The following is a 21,041-nucleotide window of genomic DNA, read 5'->3' on the forward strand; positions in this document are numbered from 1 at the left end:
GGAGAATGTGCAAACTCCACACGGACAGTGACCCAGGGCTGGGATTGAACCTGAGACCTCGGCGCCGTGACGCCGCAGTGCTAACCACTGCGCCACCACGCTGTCCTTACAGAAGGGCATAATGGACAGAAAACTAAATCTTACAACAAAGGAAAATGCAAATAATTTTATGGCCTGTGCCCGCCAAACACTCCAGATCCCTCAGGTGGCCGCTTGCTGTAGAAAGTCTCAAACCTTGGACACTGCACATTCCTTCAGGGCCGAGCCTCTGCTTGTCCTTAATGCTACAATGCAGTGACATTTTTCTCAAATCAATGGTGGAGACACGCCCTGACAATGGCTACTCCCTGATGCAGCAAAGCCACTGCATATCGAGAACAGTCTGCGAAAATACTTGAATAAACCATGAAGCATCTCTGGAGCAGGCATAATGGCTGGGATTTTCAGTCTTGAGCCTGTTCCAACATTCAATGGTCACGCCAATTCCACATTCTGCCTACCCCTGATAACCTTTGACTCTCTTGTTAGTCAAGAATCTATCTACCTTTGCCTTAAAAAATATACGGGTGGAACTCTCCCATCTGGGACTAAGTCCTGTTGCAGGTACAGTAATGTGGAGTGGGTCCTGCTATTGGGGGGGAAGTGGTAAAATATGCCATATCCTCCGGCCTGACTTCATTAATTTTGCAACCAGCTGTTCAGCATCATATTCTGTGGCAGGGTGGCCCTGATGGGGTGTAGTCCGCCACCAGATCCAGGCAGCACATTGTAAAGGCGCCCGACATCACTGGAGAAAGAAGATGAACCTCCTGAAAATGAAGGTGGATCTCGGGAACATTCTCGAATCTGGAAGATCCACCCGTAGACGCTCCTTACACCCACTGCTATGGCGTTCCGGGTTTCTGGCAGCCTCCATTCTGAACTCCGGATGCAGTATTCCGATCCCACTAGTGGCTAGATTACTGGGCCAAAACCCCAATATTTTAGTTTCTTTTAAGACGGTGCAAATAGAATGATTTGCTCCAGGAGCGATTGCATGGAAAAATAGGGCTTTGGTATTTCTAAAACAAAACTTTATTAAGAATGCAATATAAACGTTTCACTTCACACCCGAAAAGAACAGCTTACAATTAACCCTTAACATTACGATACAATTTCCCATTAAACAACAAGAAACATGCAGCTCTTAATACAACTTAAAATTAGCAGGGCATAGAGTAATACTTGCTTTTAAAAACAGATTTGACTCTGGTTGGAAACCATTCAGACTCTGGCTGAATATCTTCAAATAGGTGCTACAACTAGGATTTTTCAGCCTCTTCCTAGTCTTCAGACACGAATGCTCTAATTCAAAATATTTACATTTTTTAAAAAAACATCCTACTTGGAAAGAATTGTGGACTTTGTGAATGCTGTTCTTGTTTGGCCTTGTTCCGCACTGTAACCAATCACTATTTGTTGATGCACCACTGTCAATGTACTCTGTTGATTATTCTTTTGGCAACTATGTACGTACTCGGTACATTCCCTTGGCCGCAGAAAATTACTTTTCACTGTACTTCGGTACATGTGACAATAAATATCAATCAATCAATAAATATCAATCAATCAATAAATATCAATCAATCAATAAATATCAGTCAGGCAGAGGGGGTGGTTTGGCATCGGGCTAAATCGCTGGCTTTAAGGCAGGCCAGCAGCACGGTTCAATTCTCGTACCAGCCTCCCCGGTGCCGGAATGTGCCGACTAGGGGCTTTTCACAGTAACTTCATTTGAAGCCTAAAGCGATTTTCATTTCATTAGAAGTCAGCTCCTCTCTCTCTCACACAAAGCTTCTCCAAACTCACTGCCTCTCTGAACTCCACCCAGCAATGACCTCATCTCCTCAAACTAAAAAAAACAAATTCCCTGTAGTCTGCAAAAGTACACCAAGTCCCCAGGGACTTCACCAGTCAAACCAAAGTCCATTAGCCTAGGCTGAAAAACACATTCCTTGTCAATTTCTCCTTCTATTTACCAGAAGCAAAATAAAATCCTTTATAAAAACCTGACCATTGCAGTCAAACACACTATACCCCCAGGTTTTTAACTCTTAACTTGCCCGCTACATTTATAATCCAATTTTCCTAAAATCTTCCAATCATCACATGCTGCACCAGGCATTGTTTAGGAGAGTCCTGACATCTGCATGCCACATTGTTCCAGGCATGTTTTGCCAACAATTTTCCTCTCTGGAGTCATGAAGAATCGGATGTGGGTGGAAGATTCCAGTCGGGGCTTCATCTGCATCTCATAAGTGGGATGCAAATCAGTTTCACTCCGGCCTCCTACAGGTTTCCTGATGCGCCGTGACGGGCACCAGTGGAAAATCCCGCTGGAAATTCACACCAGTGTAAAGTTTCCGCCGAATTCTCCCCACCCCAACCGCCATTGGGGGCATGGGAGAATTCCACTCCCTGACCCTGCCACCACCGCTCTCTCGGGAAGAGCGTTCCAAAGATTCAAAGAAAATAATTTCTTGTCATCTCCATCTTAAATGGGAGACCCCTTATTTAAAACTGTGTCCCTAAGTTCTCGTCTCCCCTCAAGGGAAAACAAATGGGCAGCACGGTAGCATTGTGGATAGCACAATTGCTTCACAGCTCCAAGATAAATTGCCCTTAGTGCCCAAAATTGCCCTTAATGTTGAGTGGGGTTACTGGGTTATGGGGATAGGGTGGAGGTGTGGACCTTGGGTAGGGAGCTCTTTCCAAGAGCCGGTGCAGACCCGATGGGCCGAATGGCCTCCTTCTGCACTGTAATTCTATGATACTATGATATTCTTCAGCCTCCACTCTGTAAAGTCCCCTCAGGATCTTATATGTTTCAATCAGGTCACCTCTCAATCTTCTAAACTCCAATGGATACAGGCCCAGCCTGCACAACTATCCCGCGTAAACTAACTTTCACCGCCATCCCAGGTATCAGTCAAGTTAACCTTCTCTGATCTGTTGCTAACATATTTATATCCTTCAATGGCTTAACAGGCCTGAGGGGCAGGATAAGATACTCCTGTTTCTTTGATTCAAACTGCTACAGGACGGACTTAAATTCAATAGGTATGAGTCGGAGCTAGAAGATGTTACCCGTGCAATTTGTGACTGCACACCAGGCATTTTGGCCATCTACCATTTTATTTTTCACGTAAAACCAGGGAAACAGGGGGGGGGGGGGGGCATGTGGCACAGTGGCTAGCACTGCTGCCCGCAGCGCTGAGGACCCGGGTTCGATCCCGGCCCCGGGTCACAGTCTGTGTGGAGTTTGCACATTCTCCCAGTGTCTGCGTGGGTCTCACCCCCACAACACAAAGATGTGCAGGCTAGATGGATTGGCCATGCTAAATTGCCCCTTAATTGGAAAATAAATAATTGGGTACTTAAAAGAAACAGGGCAACAAATGATTTTCTTTTTCTTTTCAAAACGCAACCACAGAAAAATTAAGTGACTAGTCTCATCATACAAGGAAAACCATGTAAGACCTCACCCCGAGTTAAGATTCTTAAGATTTTACGGAATTTGAGAAACCAGCCATGGAGAGCTTTGCAATATAATGCATGTTTCATCACTATAATGTGATGAATCATATCCCTTTGCACTTTCCTTCCTGGCAATTGAGGGTCAGGCCAGTTTGGTGTTACACACACCATTCACCCTCCCATACCTTGCTGGGTAAAGCGAGCGACTACTGGCCATGGTGAAAGCAAGAGGCAAGCTTCACCCAGTGCTCAAGCAGTAGAATTGGCAACTCTGATTATGACACGTCCTCCCTCCTGCAATCGCCTCCAGCAGTCAAAATATTTTCTCTGCACTCCCTCTAATAACTTCATAGTTAATAAATGAAAGCTTCTCGGGCAGCACGGTGCCACAATAGTTAGCATTGCTGCCTCACGGCACCGAGGTCCCAGGTTCGATCTCGGCTCTGGGTCACTGTCTGTGTGGAGTTTGCACATTCTCCCCGTGTCTGCGTGGGTTTCGCCCCCACAACCCAAAGATGTGCCGGGTAGGTGGATTGGCCACGCTAAATTGCCCCTTAATTGGAAAAAATGAATTGGATACTCTAAATTAAAAAAAACTAAATGAATAAATAAATCAATGAATGAATGAAAGCTTCTGAAGAATATGCAAAAACAAATCCCATTATGACTTTGCTGGCCTCCTCAGCTGCTCACAACAGTATCCAGTGGATTAATTTTTAATTGCTGAAGACTTTAATTCCTGGACAGTCCTGGAGGGTTGGTAACCATAACCACCAGTGAACACATAACCACCAGTCGCGCGCGCGCGCACACACATACACACACACACACACACACACACACACACACACACACGAAGATATGCAGGTTAGGTGGATTGGCCATGATAAATTGCCCTTAATGTCCAAAATTGCCCTTAGTGTTGGGTGGGGTTACTGGGTTATGGGGATAGGGTGGAGGTGTTGACCTTGGGTAAGGTGCTCTTTCCAAGAGCCGGTGCAGACTCGATGGGCCGAATGGCCTCCTTCTGCACTGTAAATTCTATGAAAACAAAACTTACACTCCTTTCCCTTCTCATTCCAAATGACCAACATTGGCTGCTGGCTATGGATCGGAACCAATACAGTTTGTTCCTTCCCTCCCCATTCCTCAGACTAGATTAAATCAAGGCACTAATCTGGCTGGTCATTCCTAACCCCACGGTATATTAAAAGCTGGCACGGGTGTTCGGAAATCCTTGATAATTTGGAAGTATTTGTGCCCAGGTCTCGGGACTGCGAAAGGGAGATGTAGACACAATCATGAAAGCAACAGTGCTCTTCCCGACTCTCACTCAAGACAAAGAGCACTGGGGACTACTCACAAGACTGAATGAATGTCACGAGGAAGCTGACAGACCTTATCAGGAGCAGATGTTTTTTTAACCAAGCATTATAAAGTTTTTACGAAGTGTGAGAGACAGACAAATGAACCACGGCTTTTTGTATTTATTTGTTTTAAATTTAGAGCACCCAATTCATTTTTTCCAGTTAAGGGGCAATTTAGTGTAGCCAATCCACCTACCCTGCACATCTTTGGGTTGTGGGGGCGAAACCCACGCAAACACGGGGAGAATGTGCAAACTCCACACGGACAGTGACCCAGAGCTGGGATCGAACCTGGGACCTCGGCGCCGTGAGGCAGCAGTGCTAACCCACTGCGCCAGCGTTCTGCCGGCTTTTTGTATTTATATAAATGTTCTGCGCAATGCAGCAATCTCGAATTGCACCTCTTGTGGGGCAGCACGGTGGCCCAGTGGGTTAGCCCTGCAGTCTCACGGCGCCGAGGTCCCAGGTTCGATCTCGGCTCTGGGTCACTGTCCGTGCGGAGTTTGCACATTCTCCCCGTGTTTGCGTGGGTTTTGCCCCCACAACCCAAAGATGTGCAGGGTAGGTGGATTGGTCACGCTAAATTGCCCCTTAATTGGAAAAATGAATTGGGTAGTCTAAATTTTTTATTTATTTTTTCATAATTACACCTCTTGTGCATGCTCAGAAAGGAGAAAATTAGTCAATCTGGTAAACGATGCTCATCTTGCCTCAGTGTATCTTCTTCTTCCTCCTTGCCAACCTCCACCTGCCCGCCACCAGCCCCCCCGCCCTCCCCCACCCCATCTCCCCATGCAAACCATAATCTCCCCGAGTTGAAAGTTCCATTATACTTGGAGGACTGTGCATCTACTCATTTCCATGTTACAAAAAAGATAAGGGGCACAATTCTCCCCCCCCCCCCACAGGTCGGAGAATCGCCGGGGCTGGCGTGACCCGAATTCTCCGCCACCAGAGATTCGGCGGGGGCGGGAATCGCGTCGCGCCGGTCGGCGGGCCCACCCCCGGCGATTCTCCGGCCCGCGATGGGCCGAAGTCCCGCCGCTGTCAACCCTCTCCCGCCGGCGTGGATTAAAACACCTTTTGAACGGCGGGACAAGGGGGCGCGGGCGGGCTCCGGGGTCCTGGGGGGGGGGGCCATGGTCTTCACTATGGCAGAGGCGGAAGAGACCCCCTCCCCTGCGCATGCGCGGGGATGACGCCAGCAGCTGCTGATGCTCCCACGCATGCGTTGCCCGGCGAAGACTTATCCGCGCCGGTTCGGCGTGGCGCCAAAGGCCTTTCCCGCCAGCCGGCGGAGTGCAAACCACTCCAGCGTGGACCTAGCCCCTCAAGGTGAGGGCTTGGCCCCTAAACGTGCGGAGACCTCCGCACCTTTGGGGCGGCCCGATGCCGGAGTGGTTCCCGCCACTCCATTACGCCGGAACCCCCGCCCCGCCGGGTAGGGGAGAATCCCGCCCCAGAAGTTGCATGAAAAAGGGTGATTGCAGAACTGAGAGGTCGTGTGTGATCAGGAATGGCTGAGCAGGTTGGGGCTTTGCTCTCTAGAAAGGGAAAGTTGGAGGGAGGCCTAATACAGAGTTTTAAGATTATAAAAGGGATTGATAGGTGTGGAGAGGATGTTTCCCCTTGTGGGAGACCAAAACTAGGAACAGTCAACGTAAGATGATCAACAAAATATCCAATAAGGAACTCAGGCTAAATTTCTTCACCCAGAGAGTCATGTGAATTTGGAGGTCATTTCCAAAGGATGTGGCTGAGGCAAATAGCCTGAAGGCATTTCAGAAACAGCTCGATAAGAGAAAAGGGAACAGAAAGATATAAAAATAGGGTTAGAGGAAAGGCTTGGGAGAGGCTCACGTGGAGCACAGCCTGTTTCTGTGTTGTAGATGAGTTGACGTTCTGCCTGCCACTCCTGTGGACTTCACAATGCCACAAGCAGAAGATGACAAGATTAGTACCAGCTGGAAGAGCACAAGGAGATCCGACAGCCATTTGGAAAGACCATTGTTGAAAACTCAGCTGACTCACCGCAATAGCTGGACCATGAAAACACACAGCCAGATGCTCCCACGGTAGCTGAACCAGTATCAAAACTGAAACTGCACCGTGGGGGCGGGTCCACCATAAACCAAGGGTAACGTGGTGATTTGCTAATACCTCTGCCAGTTAATTAACAAAGCAACAAGATCAAGAAAACCACCAGTTCAAGCTGGTTTATGCTCCGTTAGCTGATGGCCGCCAGGTAGCAAAAAGGATAATGTAATCAACCTCACCTGGGCCAGAGATTTATGGGTGGATTAAAATAGGAGGTGGTGTGGTGATGATGATGATGGGGGAAGAGACAGCAGCGATTCCATCACTGCTATCCATAAAGCTCCAAGTGCAAAGCATGGACAGGATTGTGTTTGATTGCAGGACTCAGTATTCTCACATAAAAAAATACTTTTTGCGCACGTACGGCAAATTTCTCAGTGGAGGAGAGGAAACATGGGGCTGCACTGTAGCATAGTGGTTAGCACAATTGCTTCACAGCTCCATGGTCCCAGGTTCGATTCCCGGCTTGGGTCACTGTCTGTGTGGAGTCTGCACGTTCTCCCCATGTGTGCGTGGGTTTCCTCCGGGTGCTCCGGTTTCCTCCCACAGTCCAAAGATGTGCAGGTTAGGTGGATTGGCCAGGCTAAATTGCCCTTAGTGTCCAAAATTGCCCTTAGTGTTGGGTGGGGTTACTGGGTTACGGGGATAGGGTGGAGGTGTGGGCTTGGGTAGGGTGCTCTTTCCAAGAGCCGGTGCAGACTCGATGGGCCGAATGGCCTCCTTCTGCACTGTAAATTCTATGAAACTATTTTTTTTTTATATTGTGCCCTGGCAGTTCAATCTTATACTCTGCTTGTCAATGGTGCTCGGTGTGTGAATGGTGCTCTTCTCACAGAGCTGGCACATGCATAGACTAGAAATAGTCAAGGTCATGCTTTGAGCTCAGGACATTGGTGGCCTCCAGAGTTGCTTCTCCAGAGCTGCAATTTCAGAATCAATAAGCTGTACATAAGTCAACCAGCACCAAACCATCCTTTGAATGAGATATGAAACAGACCTCCTGTCTGCCTTATTAATGAAGACGGGGGACGAGAAGCCTCCCCAAACCAAATTGGTGATTTCAGTTGCCTAACTTGATACTATTTACCAATCCAGGAAATCCTTACGGTGCGGTTTCCCCCAGAGTTGCAATGCTCTTCCCTCACTGCCTGACTGAAAGACAACTCTCCTTTGATAGAATGTAACTCTCAGAAGCAAGGAAGATACACTCTGGCTGCAATTAAGTATCAAATCCAGCAATGCTGTTGGTAAGAGACCAGAATCTGCTACATTCTATCATTGCACATTTACACATTCATTGAATTTCAACAATAGCTGATTGTCCAGGAGGCACTACATCAACTGCACCATTTATTGATTCAATTATAGAGCTTCCACACTCATGGATTAACAAACCTAATAATGTGTGAAATGTTCCATTTGTCTATATTTAACTTCTGCACTGCACAAAATAAAAATAAAATACTTTCAGGGTAATTGTTTAGAAAGTTAAGATTTTGGATTGAACGTATTTTTGAAAAGGCACACTGTGAACCAGCACTTCAATGGAGCACAACTTGCATTTACGTAGCACCTTCAGCATACAAAGGACAAAGAACAAAGAAATGTACAGCACAGGAATAGGCCCTTCGGCCCTCCAAGCCCGTGCCGACCATGCTGCCCGACTAAACTACAATCTTCTACATTTCCTGGGTCCGTATCCCTCTATTCCCATCCTATTCATGTATTTGTCGAGATGCCCCTTAAATGTCACTATCGTCCCTGCTTCCACCACCTCCTCCGGCAGCGAGTTCCAGGCACCCACTACCCTCGTACATCTCCTCTAAACCTTGCCCCTCGCACCTTAAACCTATGCCCCCTAGTAATTGACCCCTCTACCCCGGGGAAAAGCCTCTGACTATCCACTCTGTCTATGCCCCTCATAATTTTGTAGACCTCTATCAGGTCGCCCCTCAACCTCCTTCGTTCCAGTGAGAACAAACCGAGTTTATTCAACCGCTCCTCATAGCTAATGCCCTCCATACCAGACAACATTCTGGTAACTCTCTTCTGCGCCCTCTCTAAAGCCTCCACATCCTTCTGGTAGTGTGGCGACCAGAATTGAACACTATACTCCAAGTATGGCCTAACTAAGGTTCTATACAGCTGCAACATGACTTGCCAATTCTTATACTCAATGCCCCGGCCAATGAAGGCAAGCATGCCGTATGCCTTCTTGACTACCTTCTCCACCTGTGTTGCCCCTTTCAGTGACCTGTGGACCTGTACTCCTAGATCTCTCTGACTTTCAATAGTCTTGAGTGTTCTACCATTCACTGTATATTCCCTACCTGCATTCGACCTTCCAAAATGCATTACCTCACATTTGTCCGGATTAAACTCCATCTGCCATCTCTCCGCCCAAGTCTCCAAACAATCTAAATCCTGCTGTATCCTCTGACAGTCCTCATCGCTATCCGCAATTCCACCAACCTGTGTGTCGTCTGCAAACTTACTAATCAGGCCAGTTACATTTTCCTCCAAATCATTTATATATACTACAAACAGCAAAGGTCCCAGCACTGATCCCTGTGGAACACCACTGGTCACAGCCCTCCAATTAGAAAAGCATCCTTCCATTGCTACTCTCTGCCTTCTATGACCTAGCCAGTTCTGTATCCACCTTGCCAGCTCACCCCTGATCCCGTGTGACTTCACCTTTTGTACTAGTCTACCATGAGGGACCTTGTCAAAGGCCTTACTGAAGTCCATATAGACAACATCCACTGCCCTACCTGCATCAATCATCTTTGTGACCTCCTCAAAAAACTCTATCAAGTTAGTGAGACACGACCTCCCCTTCACAAAACCACTACCTCTCACTAATACGTCCATTTGCTTCCAAATGGGAGTAGATCCTGTCTCGAAGAATTCTCTCCAGTAATTTCCCTACCACTGAAGTAAGGCTCACCGGCCTGTAGTTCCCTGGATTATCCTTGCTACCCTTCTTAAACAGAGGAACAACATTGGCTATTCTCCAGTCCTCCGGGACATCACCTGAAGTGAGTGAGGATCCAAATACTTAATAGTACAATGTTTCAGGGACAGTTAGATCTTGTTTCTAGAAGACTGGCATTCTTGGTCGTTCAGTCAAGAAGCCTGGATGTTGTTCCATGGGGAATGAGCTGCTCTCAGGATTGTAACTCTTCTTAACCATGGCTCATTCCGAAGGCACTTGAACATTCAGACTTCCACATGGATTGGGCTGTGTGACGGCATCTGGAGTGCAACTGCGTTTTCTTGAGCGGCTGCCCGATTCATTGGCTCTGCTTCGGGTTTATAAAAGTGCATGGAGCTCAACATTCCAAAGATGGCATCAAAAGGTGCCCAGTTGAAAAGGAAAACCCTAATCATAGAATCCCTACAGTGCAGGAGGAAGGCAATACGGTCCATCGAGTCTGCACCGATCCTCCTGAAAAAACATCGTACCACACACCCCCCGCCACCCTATCCCCGTAACCCAACATAACCTTTGGACACTAAGGGGAAATTTATCCTGGCCAATCCACCTAATCTGCACACCTTTGGACTGTGGGAGGAAACCGGAGCACCCGGAGGAAACCCACGCAGGCACGGGGAGAAAGTGCCGACTCCACACAGACAGTGACCCAAGGTCGGAGTCAAGCCCGGGTCCCTGGCGCTGTGAGACAGCTGTGCTAACCACTGTGCCACCGTTAAAGGGTTTATGGGGTTCCCCCCTTTCAGACGAACACAAATTATCTCACAGCCCGATTGCAAAGAGCAGGAAAGTTTGCCGCAGCATCCTCAACCAAAACCTAAAGACAAATGTTCTGATTGTTATCACATTGCTGATTGTGAAACTTTGCTGTGCGCAAATTGCTACATTTCTGACATTACGACAGCAAGGTACCAGGAACAAAAGTTAATTTCTTTCTTTATTACCATTAAAGCAAAAGCATCTTTGCGAGATTAAACAATGCTCTATTTGTTTAAATAGGTTTGCAGTCACTCTGACTTTCTAGTAAATCTGAACTTCTGATGGACCACGTTGTATATTCAAATTGGGAGGAATTTAATGTCCTTCATTAATTGGTTGGATCATCCAGTTAGGGTTACCAAGTCTAGTTGGACGAGTTCTGAGATGAGATTTCATCACACACCCAGCCCATTCCCCCTGCGACGCTCCACCTATCCTGTGCTCTGCCTTTGGCACCCCACGTCAGTCCCTGTTGATCCCTGCCTTCCCACACTAACTGAGAAGCAGATTGTCTTTTACCCAGTGAGTAAACACCTTCAGCAAAGCCTGGCACTGCCAGCACCTTCAGCAAAGCCTGGCACTGCCAGCACCTTCAGCAAAGCCCGGCACAGCCAGCACCTTCAGCAAAGCCCGGCACAGCCAGCACCTTCAGCCGTCTACCAGGCAGGCCTGACAGGGGGAGGATAGCAAGCAATTCCACGCTGCGAGAGCGATTTCAGACAAGCTGGTGTTTGTGAGGATGTCAGTGACCTGAAACATTAACTCTGCTTCTATCATCACAGATGCCTCCTGACCTGCTGAGTGTTTCCACCATTTTCAGATTTTTATTTCCGATTTCTGGTTCTGAACAATTTCACTTTTCTCTCCGTATTACTTACTTGACTTTGCAGCTTGCTCTGTTTTTTCAGCCGCAGGTTTTCGGGGGTGTCAGCGACAGCAGTGAAGGATGATTTTGGGTAGTGCCTGTGGGGGTGGAGGGGGGAGGAAAAAAAAGCAATGAAAAAACTTTCTGTGTCTATGTTTGTATATTTATTCCCACAAGATTTAACCCCATTAACGAAGCAAGCAATGGAACCCAGTGAAATTTGACAAGTAAGCGACGGTGCTTCCACTCTGATCAAAGGGTCTGTGATGTTAGGACAACCATGGTTTATAAATTAACAATACCTCAGTCAAGAATTGTGATTTGCACCAATGATAAGAGAGGCTGAAATGCGGCTGAGAGGAAGATAAAGGTCATTCACTCCATCGCATCCAGATTCCAGCTACAATGGTTTGGTTTTAGACTCCCCCGCATTTTTCTCACAACCACCAAATGTACATTCAACTTTGCAGCAAAGGTAAATTTGCCTTCACAAGAGTCGCGAAGACAAGCAAGACTCTCCCAACTGGACGCTTCTCGGAATCCAAACAAAGCTGTCAGGTATTGGTGGCACATACGTTGGTAATTGCTGGAAACGTTTCTGCAAGCATAAACATTAACACAACATTGCACATTCAAAAAACATGCTCCAGCCATGGACACTCCTGCCTCTCCGTGTAGGCGACATTTCCTCCATGTCCGGTCCAATATTTATCCCTCCAACCACTCTGATCATTATCACATTGCTGTTTGTGGGACTTACAATACACAGATATAATGTTGCTGACATAACAACAGTATCACACTTCAAAAAACACTTATTTGGCTGATGAGCACTCTGGGAACTCCCGAGATCTGAAAAGTTTGTATAAAAGTACTACATCCTTCTTCTAGGAGTACAGATCTACTGACGTACATTGACACAAACCCAAACTGCTCCTAATTGATAGACAGGCTCCAAATAGCCTATTTCAAAGAACACTGTACTTTCTGTCTATGTAAGAGATTCCTAGGCCCTAGGGCGCCCTCAATAAGATTGCTTGCTTGTCATTAGGTTTCTGAATTTGTAGACTTATTCAGCAAAGGAGAAGGCCACTCAGCCCCTCGAGCCTGCTCCATCATTCAATCAGATAACAACTGATTGCATCTCAACTCCAATCTATCCACCTTGGCTCCATAACCGTTAATACTCTAATGCCCTTCCCCAACAAAAGTCCTTCAATTTCGGTTTAGAAATTTTCAATTGGCCCCCCCCCATCATCATCAGCGTTTTGGGAGAAGGTGATTATTATTATTTCCACTGCCTTTTGTGCATGGAGGAATGTTTTCTGAAACCATACCAGTCTCCCCGAACAGGTGCTGGAATGTGGCGACTAGGGGCTTTTCATGTAACTTAATTGAAGCCTACTTGCGACAATAAGCAATTTATTATTATTATTAACAGCGGAGTTCTAATTGAAGTTGTATTCCCTTGGTCTTGACTCCCGTAATATCAGCAGATTATTTCTAATATGGTTTTCCTTTGGGCAACCAAGTACCCAATGGCCAGTGTCCCAAACAGAACATTCATAGTTCATAGAAAAGTTTGAAAACAACTAGGGTGAGATTGCCTGGCCCTTCATGTTGGCAACATCTTCTCGTCCCACTGCAGGAATGTGGAGTTGAGGCCCAAGGTCAGGCGTGATCCTATTGAATAGCGGAGCAGGCTTGATGGTAGACCAAATGGTCTACTCCTGCGCCTATTTCTTACGCTTTCTAGTGCAAATCTTTTTTTGGTTATTGACAGTGGGAACAGAACATGACGATGTCGAATCATCCAACGTTGGCCGTGTGGTGGCAGTCAACGTAACGCTCCAAGTATTCCGGACGAAAGAGAAACACAAAAGAAAACAGAATTTTCATTCCCTCCCCCCACCCTACAATAATCTCATTGAAAACATCTGTCTGTGGTTTTGCAAATCAAGACCATTGCCCAATAGCTTCAACTATAAACTGAAAGAGGAAGGGCAAAATGAAGGTTTATATAATCTTATTTTAGAGTGAGGAAAGTTTTTTTTAAAAAATTTAGAGTATCCAATTCATTTTTTCCAACTTAAGGGGCAATTTAGCATGGCCAACCACCTACTCTGCACATCTTTGGGTTGTGGGGGCGAAACCCACGCAGGCACGGGGAGAATGTGCAAACTCCACACGGACAGTGACCCAGAGCCGGGATCGAACCTGGGACCTCGGCGCCATAGTCTCAGTGCTAGCCACTGAGTCACCGTGCTGCCCTAGAGCGAGGAAAGTTCATCACATTGTCACATTCAGTGTTATATTTGTTAAGTTTAATACTGCAGAAATTGAAGGTGTTGACAACACACGTTGGCTGACTGACTCAGTCCGGGGGTACAGACTTATCCTCCCTGCCTGAGATTCTTCCCAATTAAAAACCGGAGGTTATATTGTAACTGGCGGTATCAGCTCATGTGAAGTGGTGAATTTAACCTTGCCTGGCTGGACCCCCACAGGAACACAGTGTACAATGGGGGGAATCACCAATTCTCATGCCATTTGTGGCTCAGTGGGTAGAATTAAGTGTTCAACAGCAGAGGGTTGTGGGTTCAAATGTCAATCCAGGGATTTGAGTGCATAATCCTGGCTGACACTGCACAGCAATGCTGAGGGAGGGTCTTACTGACAGAAGGTACCGTGTCTTGTCTGAGCCATTAAAGCAAAGCCCCGGGGTTTCTGGTGACGTCACGCAAGAGCAGGTCGCACAATAGGTAGTTCCCGCCAGAGTCCTGTTCTTCTGATCCTTTTTTGCCCCGTATTCGGGGCATTTTTGTGGTCAAACCCAGCCTGCCAAACTTTGTAAAAAAATTAATGGCAGAATTATGTCGAAGATTTTGTCTAAGAAGCCTGCTGTAAAGAGGTCTCAGGCTGATAGTCCGGTGAGGGAATCGGAGGGGGGGACGATGGTGTGTGAAGCCGCACCCATTACAGTAGACATGCTGACTGTGGTGATGGCGGAGGAGTTTGAAAAGTTTGGGCTACAAAGTGAACAAGCAGTTTGGTCGGCAAGGCAAGTAGCTGAGGGCATGCTTCAAAGTTACCATTGAAGACGCATTGGGCCCGATCAAAGAACAGTTGGGGAAGACGTCAAAATCTGTGAGGGAGCAAGGCGAAACACTGAAGGGCGTGGAGGAGGCCTAGTCACAGCATGAAGGGTGTCTCGCCGAGCTGGAAGCAGAAATACTGCTCGTGGATGAGAAGAATAAGGGCCTGAGAGCAAAAGTGGAGAACCTGGAGAATTGGTCGAGCCGGCAAATCCTCAGGATTGAAGGGTTGTGAGGGCAACATGGCGGTGCAGTGGTTAGCACTGCTGCCTCACGGCACCGAGGAGGCAGGTTCGAATCCCGACCCCGGTCCACTGTCCGAGTGCAATTTAGCGTGGCCAATCCGCCTACCCTGCACATCTTTTGGGTTGTGGGGGCGAGACCCACGCAGACACGGGGAGAATGTGCAAACTCCACACGGACAGTGACCCAGGGCCAGGATCCGAACCCGGATCCTCAGCGCCGTAGGCAGCAGTGCTAACTACTGTGCCACCGTGCAGCCTATTTCCCCTGCTAGTAGATCCCAGAATCCCCACAGTGCAGGAGGCCATTCAGCCCATCAAGTCTGCCCACCCCTCCATCCTATCCCCCAAACCCCACCTAACCTTTTTGAGCACTAAGGGGCAATTTGAGAAAGTGCAAACCCGCACAGACAGTCACCCAAGGCCGGAATTAAACCCGGGTCCCCGCAGCTGTGAGGCAGCAGTGCTAACCACTGTGCCGCCATGCCGTAGTCGGGGAATAAGAAGTCTAAATTAGCCCAATTGAGTTATTCTTGACAGATGGTCAAAGAGTTCTATTTTCTTCTCCAGCTCTAGCAACAAAAACAAAACAAAAAAGCGTTAAAGATTTATTTTTAAATACAATTTTTAGTGCCCCGGTTACCTTTCTCCTGGGTTTGCTTTCTGCAGTGTCCAGATTAATCATTAATTCCTTAAACTCTAGGGAAGTCCTGGGCAAGTGGGGGGAGGGGACATCAGCAATGAACCAAATTCGGAAGCAAATAATGTTTGCCTGGTGGACAGACGATGATGTGGAACAAGCGTTAGCCAGAACTCCAGACCTGGGATAGGGTGATTCCAAAACTAAATTTTGAAGCTTGGTTTTGCAGGCACCGTCTTTCAGCTACTGTCCCTCGAGTGAGGCATCGCATCTTTCATGGTTTAATATCGTTCTGCACGTTTACAGATCACACCTCCTGATATCCACAAACACAGGTACAAGTCCAAGGGGATGCCATCTGTCATTTGCAGCTTAAATAAAATCAATAATTAATTAAGTTGCTGCTTTACCGAGGACTCCACTAAAACATTCATGAGTTTACAAGCCCAGTGGAACCACTCATAAAAGTAAATACATTGACACGGGCTACATTTGATCCCCAGTGTTGAAGGAAAGGAATGAGACAGTGTCCCTGCCCCCAAGTGGAATCCAAAGTTTCCTGATGGAGAATTATAGCCTGTATGCGGGGATGTCAAATGAATACAGGGTCAGGTTCAGCTCTGAGCCCCTCTGCAATTAAGATACCTCTTTGATAGCCCCGAACCCGAGGTGTGAAATATGGCTGCTTGGGCAAGATACTGGAGGACAACTGTCAGCACTAGGAACTGGACTCTAGGACATGTCAGTGTCATCAGGGAAGGAGGGGGGGGGGGGGGGGGGGGGGGGGGGGGCGAGATAGGGAAAGGAGAGGGGGAGAAGGGGGGGAGGGCAGGAAGAAAAACAGAACATTGTTGGAGAAATCCTCATTAGCAAGGTCCAATAGTTTCAACTCTTATAAAGAATGCAAAGAGATAATGTTAAGGAGGACGGGAAAAGGAACTGGGAAGCAACACATCTTGCAAACCGAGTGGTGACATTGGTGTCCAGGGCTGTATGTACTTTTTTTAAAAAATCTCGCTCCCAGGATGTGGCCATCTCTGGCAAGGCTGCCATTTATTGCTCACCTTCATTTAGTGTTTCAATCGAAGCCACTTCAGTGGCAATCCAGAATCAACTATGCTGGGGTTGGTCTGGAATCATTCCGAGTCCAGTTCTTCTTCCCAAATGGAAATTGATGAGCCAATTGGGTTTTTAGAATTATCCAGCAGCTTCATGCTTACTCTTACTGATACTACCTCCAAATCTCAGTCATAGGGACACAGAAAATTTGTTGCAGATGGTTATTTGCCCCGGGGATTTGAACCATCATTTAATTTATCAAGCTCTCTTGATTGCTAGTCCTGTAACAGAACCACTGCTGCACTCAGAACACTTCAATGAGGTGCAATACACTTCTTGTCAGATGCACCTACTTCATCAACGTCAATATTTAAGGAGTACCCTACACCAGCTCTGACTCCCCTGCTAACCCACTAGAATAGCCACCTTAGCTTAGATTCAAAGGATGACCATCTGGTGAGGCAATGAAAAGACAACTTGTGCTTTCGGGACAGTTTTTCAACAAGTAGTCAACAATTTTCCAGAAGGGGCTGCTCGAGTGTCACTTATCCAGATGGGTGAGACTTCCCTCATCTGATTCCAGTCAATCGAATTGGAGCCAAGAATCACCTGCGAGAGCATCTCTTCCCGCTACCTCTCGCATTCTCCCAAGATGTACCCTTGGCAAACCTCCACCCCCCACCAATGCCACCCTCTCCACCACCACAATCACTCCCCCCCCCCCCCCTCCACATCCATCTATATGCTGCCACTTGGCAATATTACCCAACACAGATTGCTTGCCAGCCATTCAGTCCTGGGTGAACAGAAATTTATTTCGATTAAATGGTCCCCATCACAAACCCCATTCACTAGCCACCAACTCCACTCTCCGGCAACTGTGAGGCTGAACCAGAATTTCACAACCTCGGTGTCATATCTGAACTGCAGCAGCGCTTCCGCCTACATACTCTAAGAATGACTATTTCAACCTCCATACAATCGCCCGACTCTTGTCCCTCCTTCGGCTCACCTGCTATTGAAGCCTTTGCGTTCATCTTTGTTATTTCTAGAATGGACTATTCTATTAGACTGGTCAGGCTCCCTGGTTCCAACCTCCATAAATTTGAAGTCATCCAAACTCTGTCCTTAATCTTCCAGTTCACCATCAACCCTGTGTTTGCTTGACTGACATTGGCTCCCAGTTCAGCAATATTTCATTTTTAAAATTCCCATTGTTGTTTGTAATTCCCTCCACAGCCTCACCCCTCCTTGTTTCTGTAATCTCCTCCAGTCCAATGATGCTCCAAGATCTCTGCAGTCATCAAAGTCTGGCACCGGAGCATCCCCAAATTTAACTATTTCCCAAGCCCGGTAGCACAGTGATTAGCACTGCTGCCTCACAGCGCCAGGGTCCCAGGTTCGATTCCCGGCTTGGGTCACTGCCTGTGCGGAGTCTGCACGTTCTCCCCGTGTCTGCGTGGGTTTCCTCCCACAATCCAAATATGTGCAGGTTAGGTGGATTGGCCACGCTAAATTGCCTCAAATGTCCAGAAAGGTCAGGTAGGGTTATGGGAATAAGGATGCTCTTTGAGAAGGTCGATGCAGACTCGATGGTCTGAATGGCTTCCTTGTGCACTGTATGGCTTCTATGATTCTGTGAATTGCTCACCGTGGTTTCAGCTGCCAACAACTAAGTTCTGGAGTTCCCTCCCGGAGTTCTCCGCCTTGATTTTCGCCTTTGAGACATTCCATAAAACCTACCATTTTGACAAGCTTTTGGTCACCTGTTCCAATACATGCTAATTTTGCTTTAGAATGCTCCTGTGTAGCAGCTTGTTGCATTAAAGCTTCTATACAAATCCAAGTTGCTGCCATTGGACAGAAACATTCCGGGATTAAGTGAAGAAGGTCTACCCCTTGTGTGGGGATAACAGGAATGCTGTTCCGCCCAAAAATAATTAACCAAGTGGTAAATAATAATAATCATCTTTATTGGGCGGCACGGTAGCACAGTGGTTAGCACTGTTGCTTCACAGTTCCAGGGTCCCAGGTTTGATTCCCGCTTGGGTCACTGTCTGCGCGGAGTTTGCACGTTCTCCCAGTGTCTGCGTGGGTTTCCTCCGGGTGCTCCGGTTTCCTCCCACAAGTCCCGAAAGACGTGCTGTTAGGTGAATTGGACATTCTGAATTCTTCCTCTGTGTACCCGAACAGGCGCCGGAGTGTGGTGACTAGGAGATTTTCACAGTAACTTCATTGCCGTGTTAATGTAAGCCTTGTGACAATAAAGATTATTTTTTAAAAATAATCCCGGGAATCGAACCTGGGACCTTGCCACTGTGAAGCAACAGTGCCAAGCACCGTGCTACCATAATAAGGTAAACATTAAACTTATTTGTTTCATTGAAGGTTAAATTAGCTGAGGATGTTTGGGATGTTTCTTGACCTCCCACTACCCTTCATTATCAAAGCTCATAGACTCTCTCTCTAAGCCCTGCAGTTAACATGGCATCAATACAAGATGATTTTTAGGTGTAAGTCCAGTTCCTGGAACACTAGTTCTCTGGGGAAGGACATTGTGAGCCATGGTTTTCAGGCAGCACTGCTAGATTGCTCACTCACAATTTTCAGCAAAGTAAAGCAGAAATGATTCAAGTCCAGTGGGTTGTGGAGGTATCTGAAGACCTCAAACTGGGAGACAGGAGGAGGCAGATGAAAGAGGAGGCAGAGAGGGACAAGAAAGTCCAGGAAACAGATTTGCAATAATTAAAGAGGAAAGAGGCAGGGTAATCTTGTAATAGCGACAGCTTCCTCCCACATTCCTCTTCATCTTCCCCAACTCCCATCAAAAAAAAGCACACAATGAAATAACAAAGACCAACCCATTCAACAGGACAAGTCTGAGTACCACAGCCTGATGTAGATGCAGAGAGAGCAGCAAAATACTCAATCCTTTGGAATGTATATCCGCTTTCCTTGGGAATTGTCAAAACATGTGTTTAGATTCTGCTGCATAGCCACCAATCTGATCACATGACTTGATGCAGACTATGAAAAAGCTTGTCAAGATCACTGAATGTTTTCAACAGATTGATCAAATTAAATAAATCTGCAACAAAAAAAAAAAAAAACCTCTTTCCCTTGCCACGATTTTGACGGTTGGGAAAAGATCACCACAACACACAAGATATCCGCAGAATCACAAACACTAGGCTGCAACTGCACACGGGTGTTTTATTGAAGTAGCATTCACAAAATGGAATGGACAACAAGCAGAGGGGGTGGGTGGGACTAATTGAATAGCTCTTTCAAAAAGCAGTCAGGGTGAATGGCCCCCTCCTGTTTTGGATCATTCCATACATTTACAAGAAGGTTAAGTCAGGGGCAAGGTAATGGAGAAGCTGAGCGAGTCTACGGTCACAAGGGATTCCTGTATCAATAAATCAGGTTTGGATTTTCGTAATCTCAACACCAGCAAAGGACTTACATTTATATTGTACTTTTAATATCTTATAAGCCAAATGGTTCAGGGTACGTTGCTGATGAAGATAGATATTGAAAGGGATTTTTTTCCCCCAAGAATACAGAGAAAAGGTTTGGGAAGTCACACTTTTTACAAGTGCCTCGGTAGGTTTTATAAAGCGACTCAAAGGAAGGAGAGAGCGCCGGACATTTTTAGTGAGAAAATACCTAGCAGCTGAAGGCATGGAGTCCAGCGGTGGGGTGAAGAAATTGGGGGATACACAAGATTTCAGAGGTGGAGCTGGGACCCATTTCTCTATGTTTAAGACCAAGAGGTGAAATAAATAAAGTGGGAGGAGACTAGTGTGGGGCTCTGAGTTGGCTGGGCTGTTTCTCTTATGCAAATTCCACGCAATTCTCTGAAGACAAGAAGTCATGGATGATCAAGTCATGGAGGAATTTGAAGATTGCAGAACTTGAATATTGCTGAAAAAAAAGAGACACGCTGCCAAAGATTTTCATTTTGCACTCATCATGACAATGCAAGAAAAGCAAATTTCAAAATTTCCTAACAATTTACTGCACTAATAGCTACACTAATAACCAATTTAAGATCATTAGTTGGGCTGGTAGTGTGGCTCATTTATGCATGTGAGGAGCAACATACATTTTTACACAGGGGCCTGTTCTCTGCAAACAAAAGGAATATGTTCACACTTATCCATTTTTTCTAATTGCATGGAGCCTTGAATGAGTCTAAAGGTCCCGGTTATTTTTGTCATGGCAACATCTTGGCCAATCAGAATGGCCCACCAATCGGTACTCTTTCTCTCCTGCAGTGTAAATTGTTGAGATTGTTTGAAATGTGGTATTCTTGTGATTGTCCTGATGAGTGGAGGACAAAATTCTTCAGTAACCTGTTTCCCTTTGCCGCAAAGCTGCAGGACTGAACCCCAATGTGC

General features: G+C 46.7%; 1 protein-coding gene across 1 annotated transcript in view; it reads right to left on the reverse strand.

The window, feature by feature from the left end:
• lasp1 (LIM and SH3 protein 1) overlaps positions 1–21,041 on the reverse strand; it is a 186,872-nt gene that overhangs the window by 81,471 nt on the left and 84,360 nt on the right. The window contains exon 3 of the mRNA XM_072487444.1: positions 11,616–11,700. Within this exon, the coding sequence (XP_072343545.1) occupies positions 11,616–11,700 (85 nt within the window). The remainder of the gene's footprint in view (positions 1–11,615; positions 11,701–21,041) is intronic.

This window comes from Scyliorhinus torazame, chromosome 21 (genome assembly GCF_047496885.1).
Source record: "Scyliorhinus torazame isolate Kashiwa2021f chromosome 21, sScyTor2.1, whole genome shotgun sequence".
Classification (NCBI taxonomy): domain Eukaryota; kingdom Metazoa; phylum Chordata; class Chondrichthyes; order Carcharhiniformes; family Scyliorhinidae; genus Scyliorhinus; species Scyliorhinus torazame.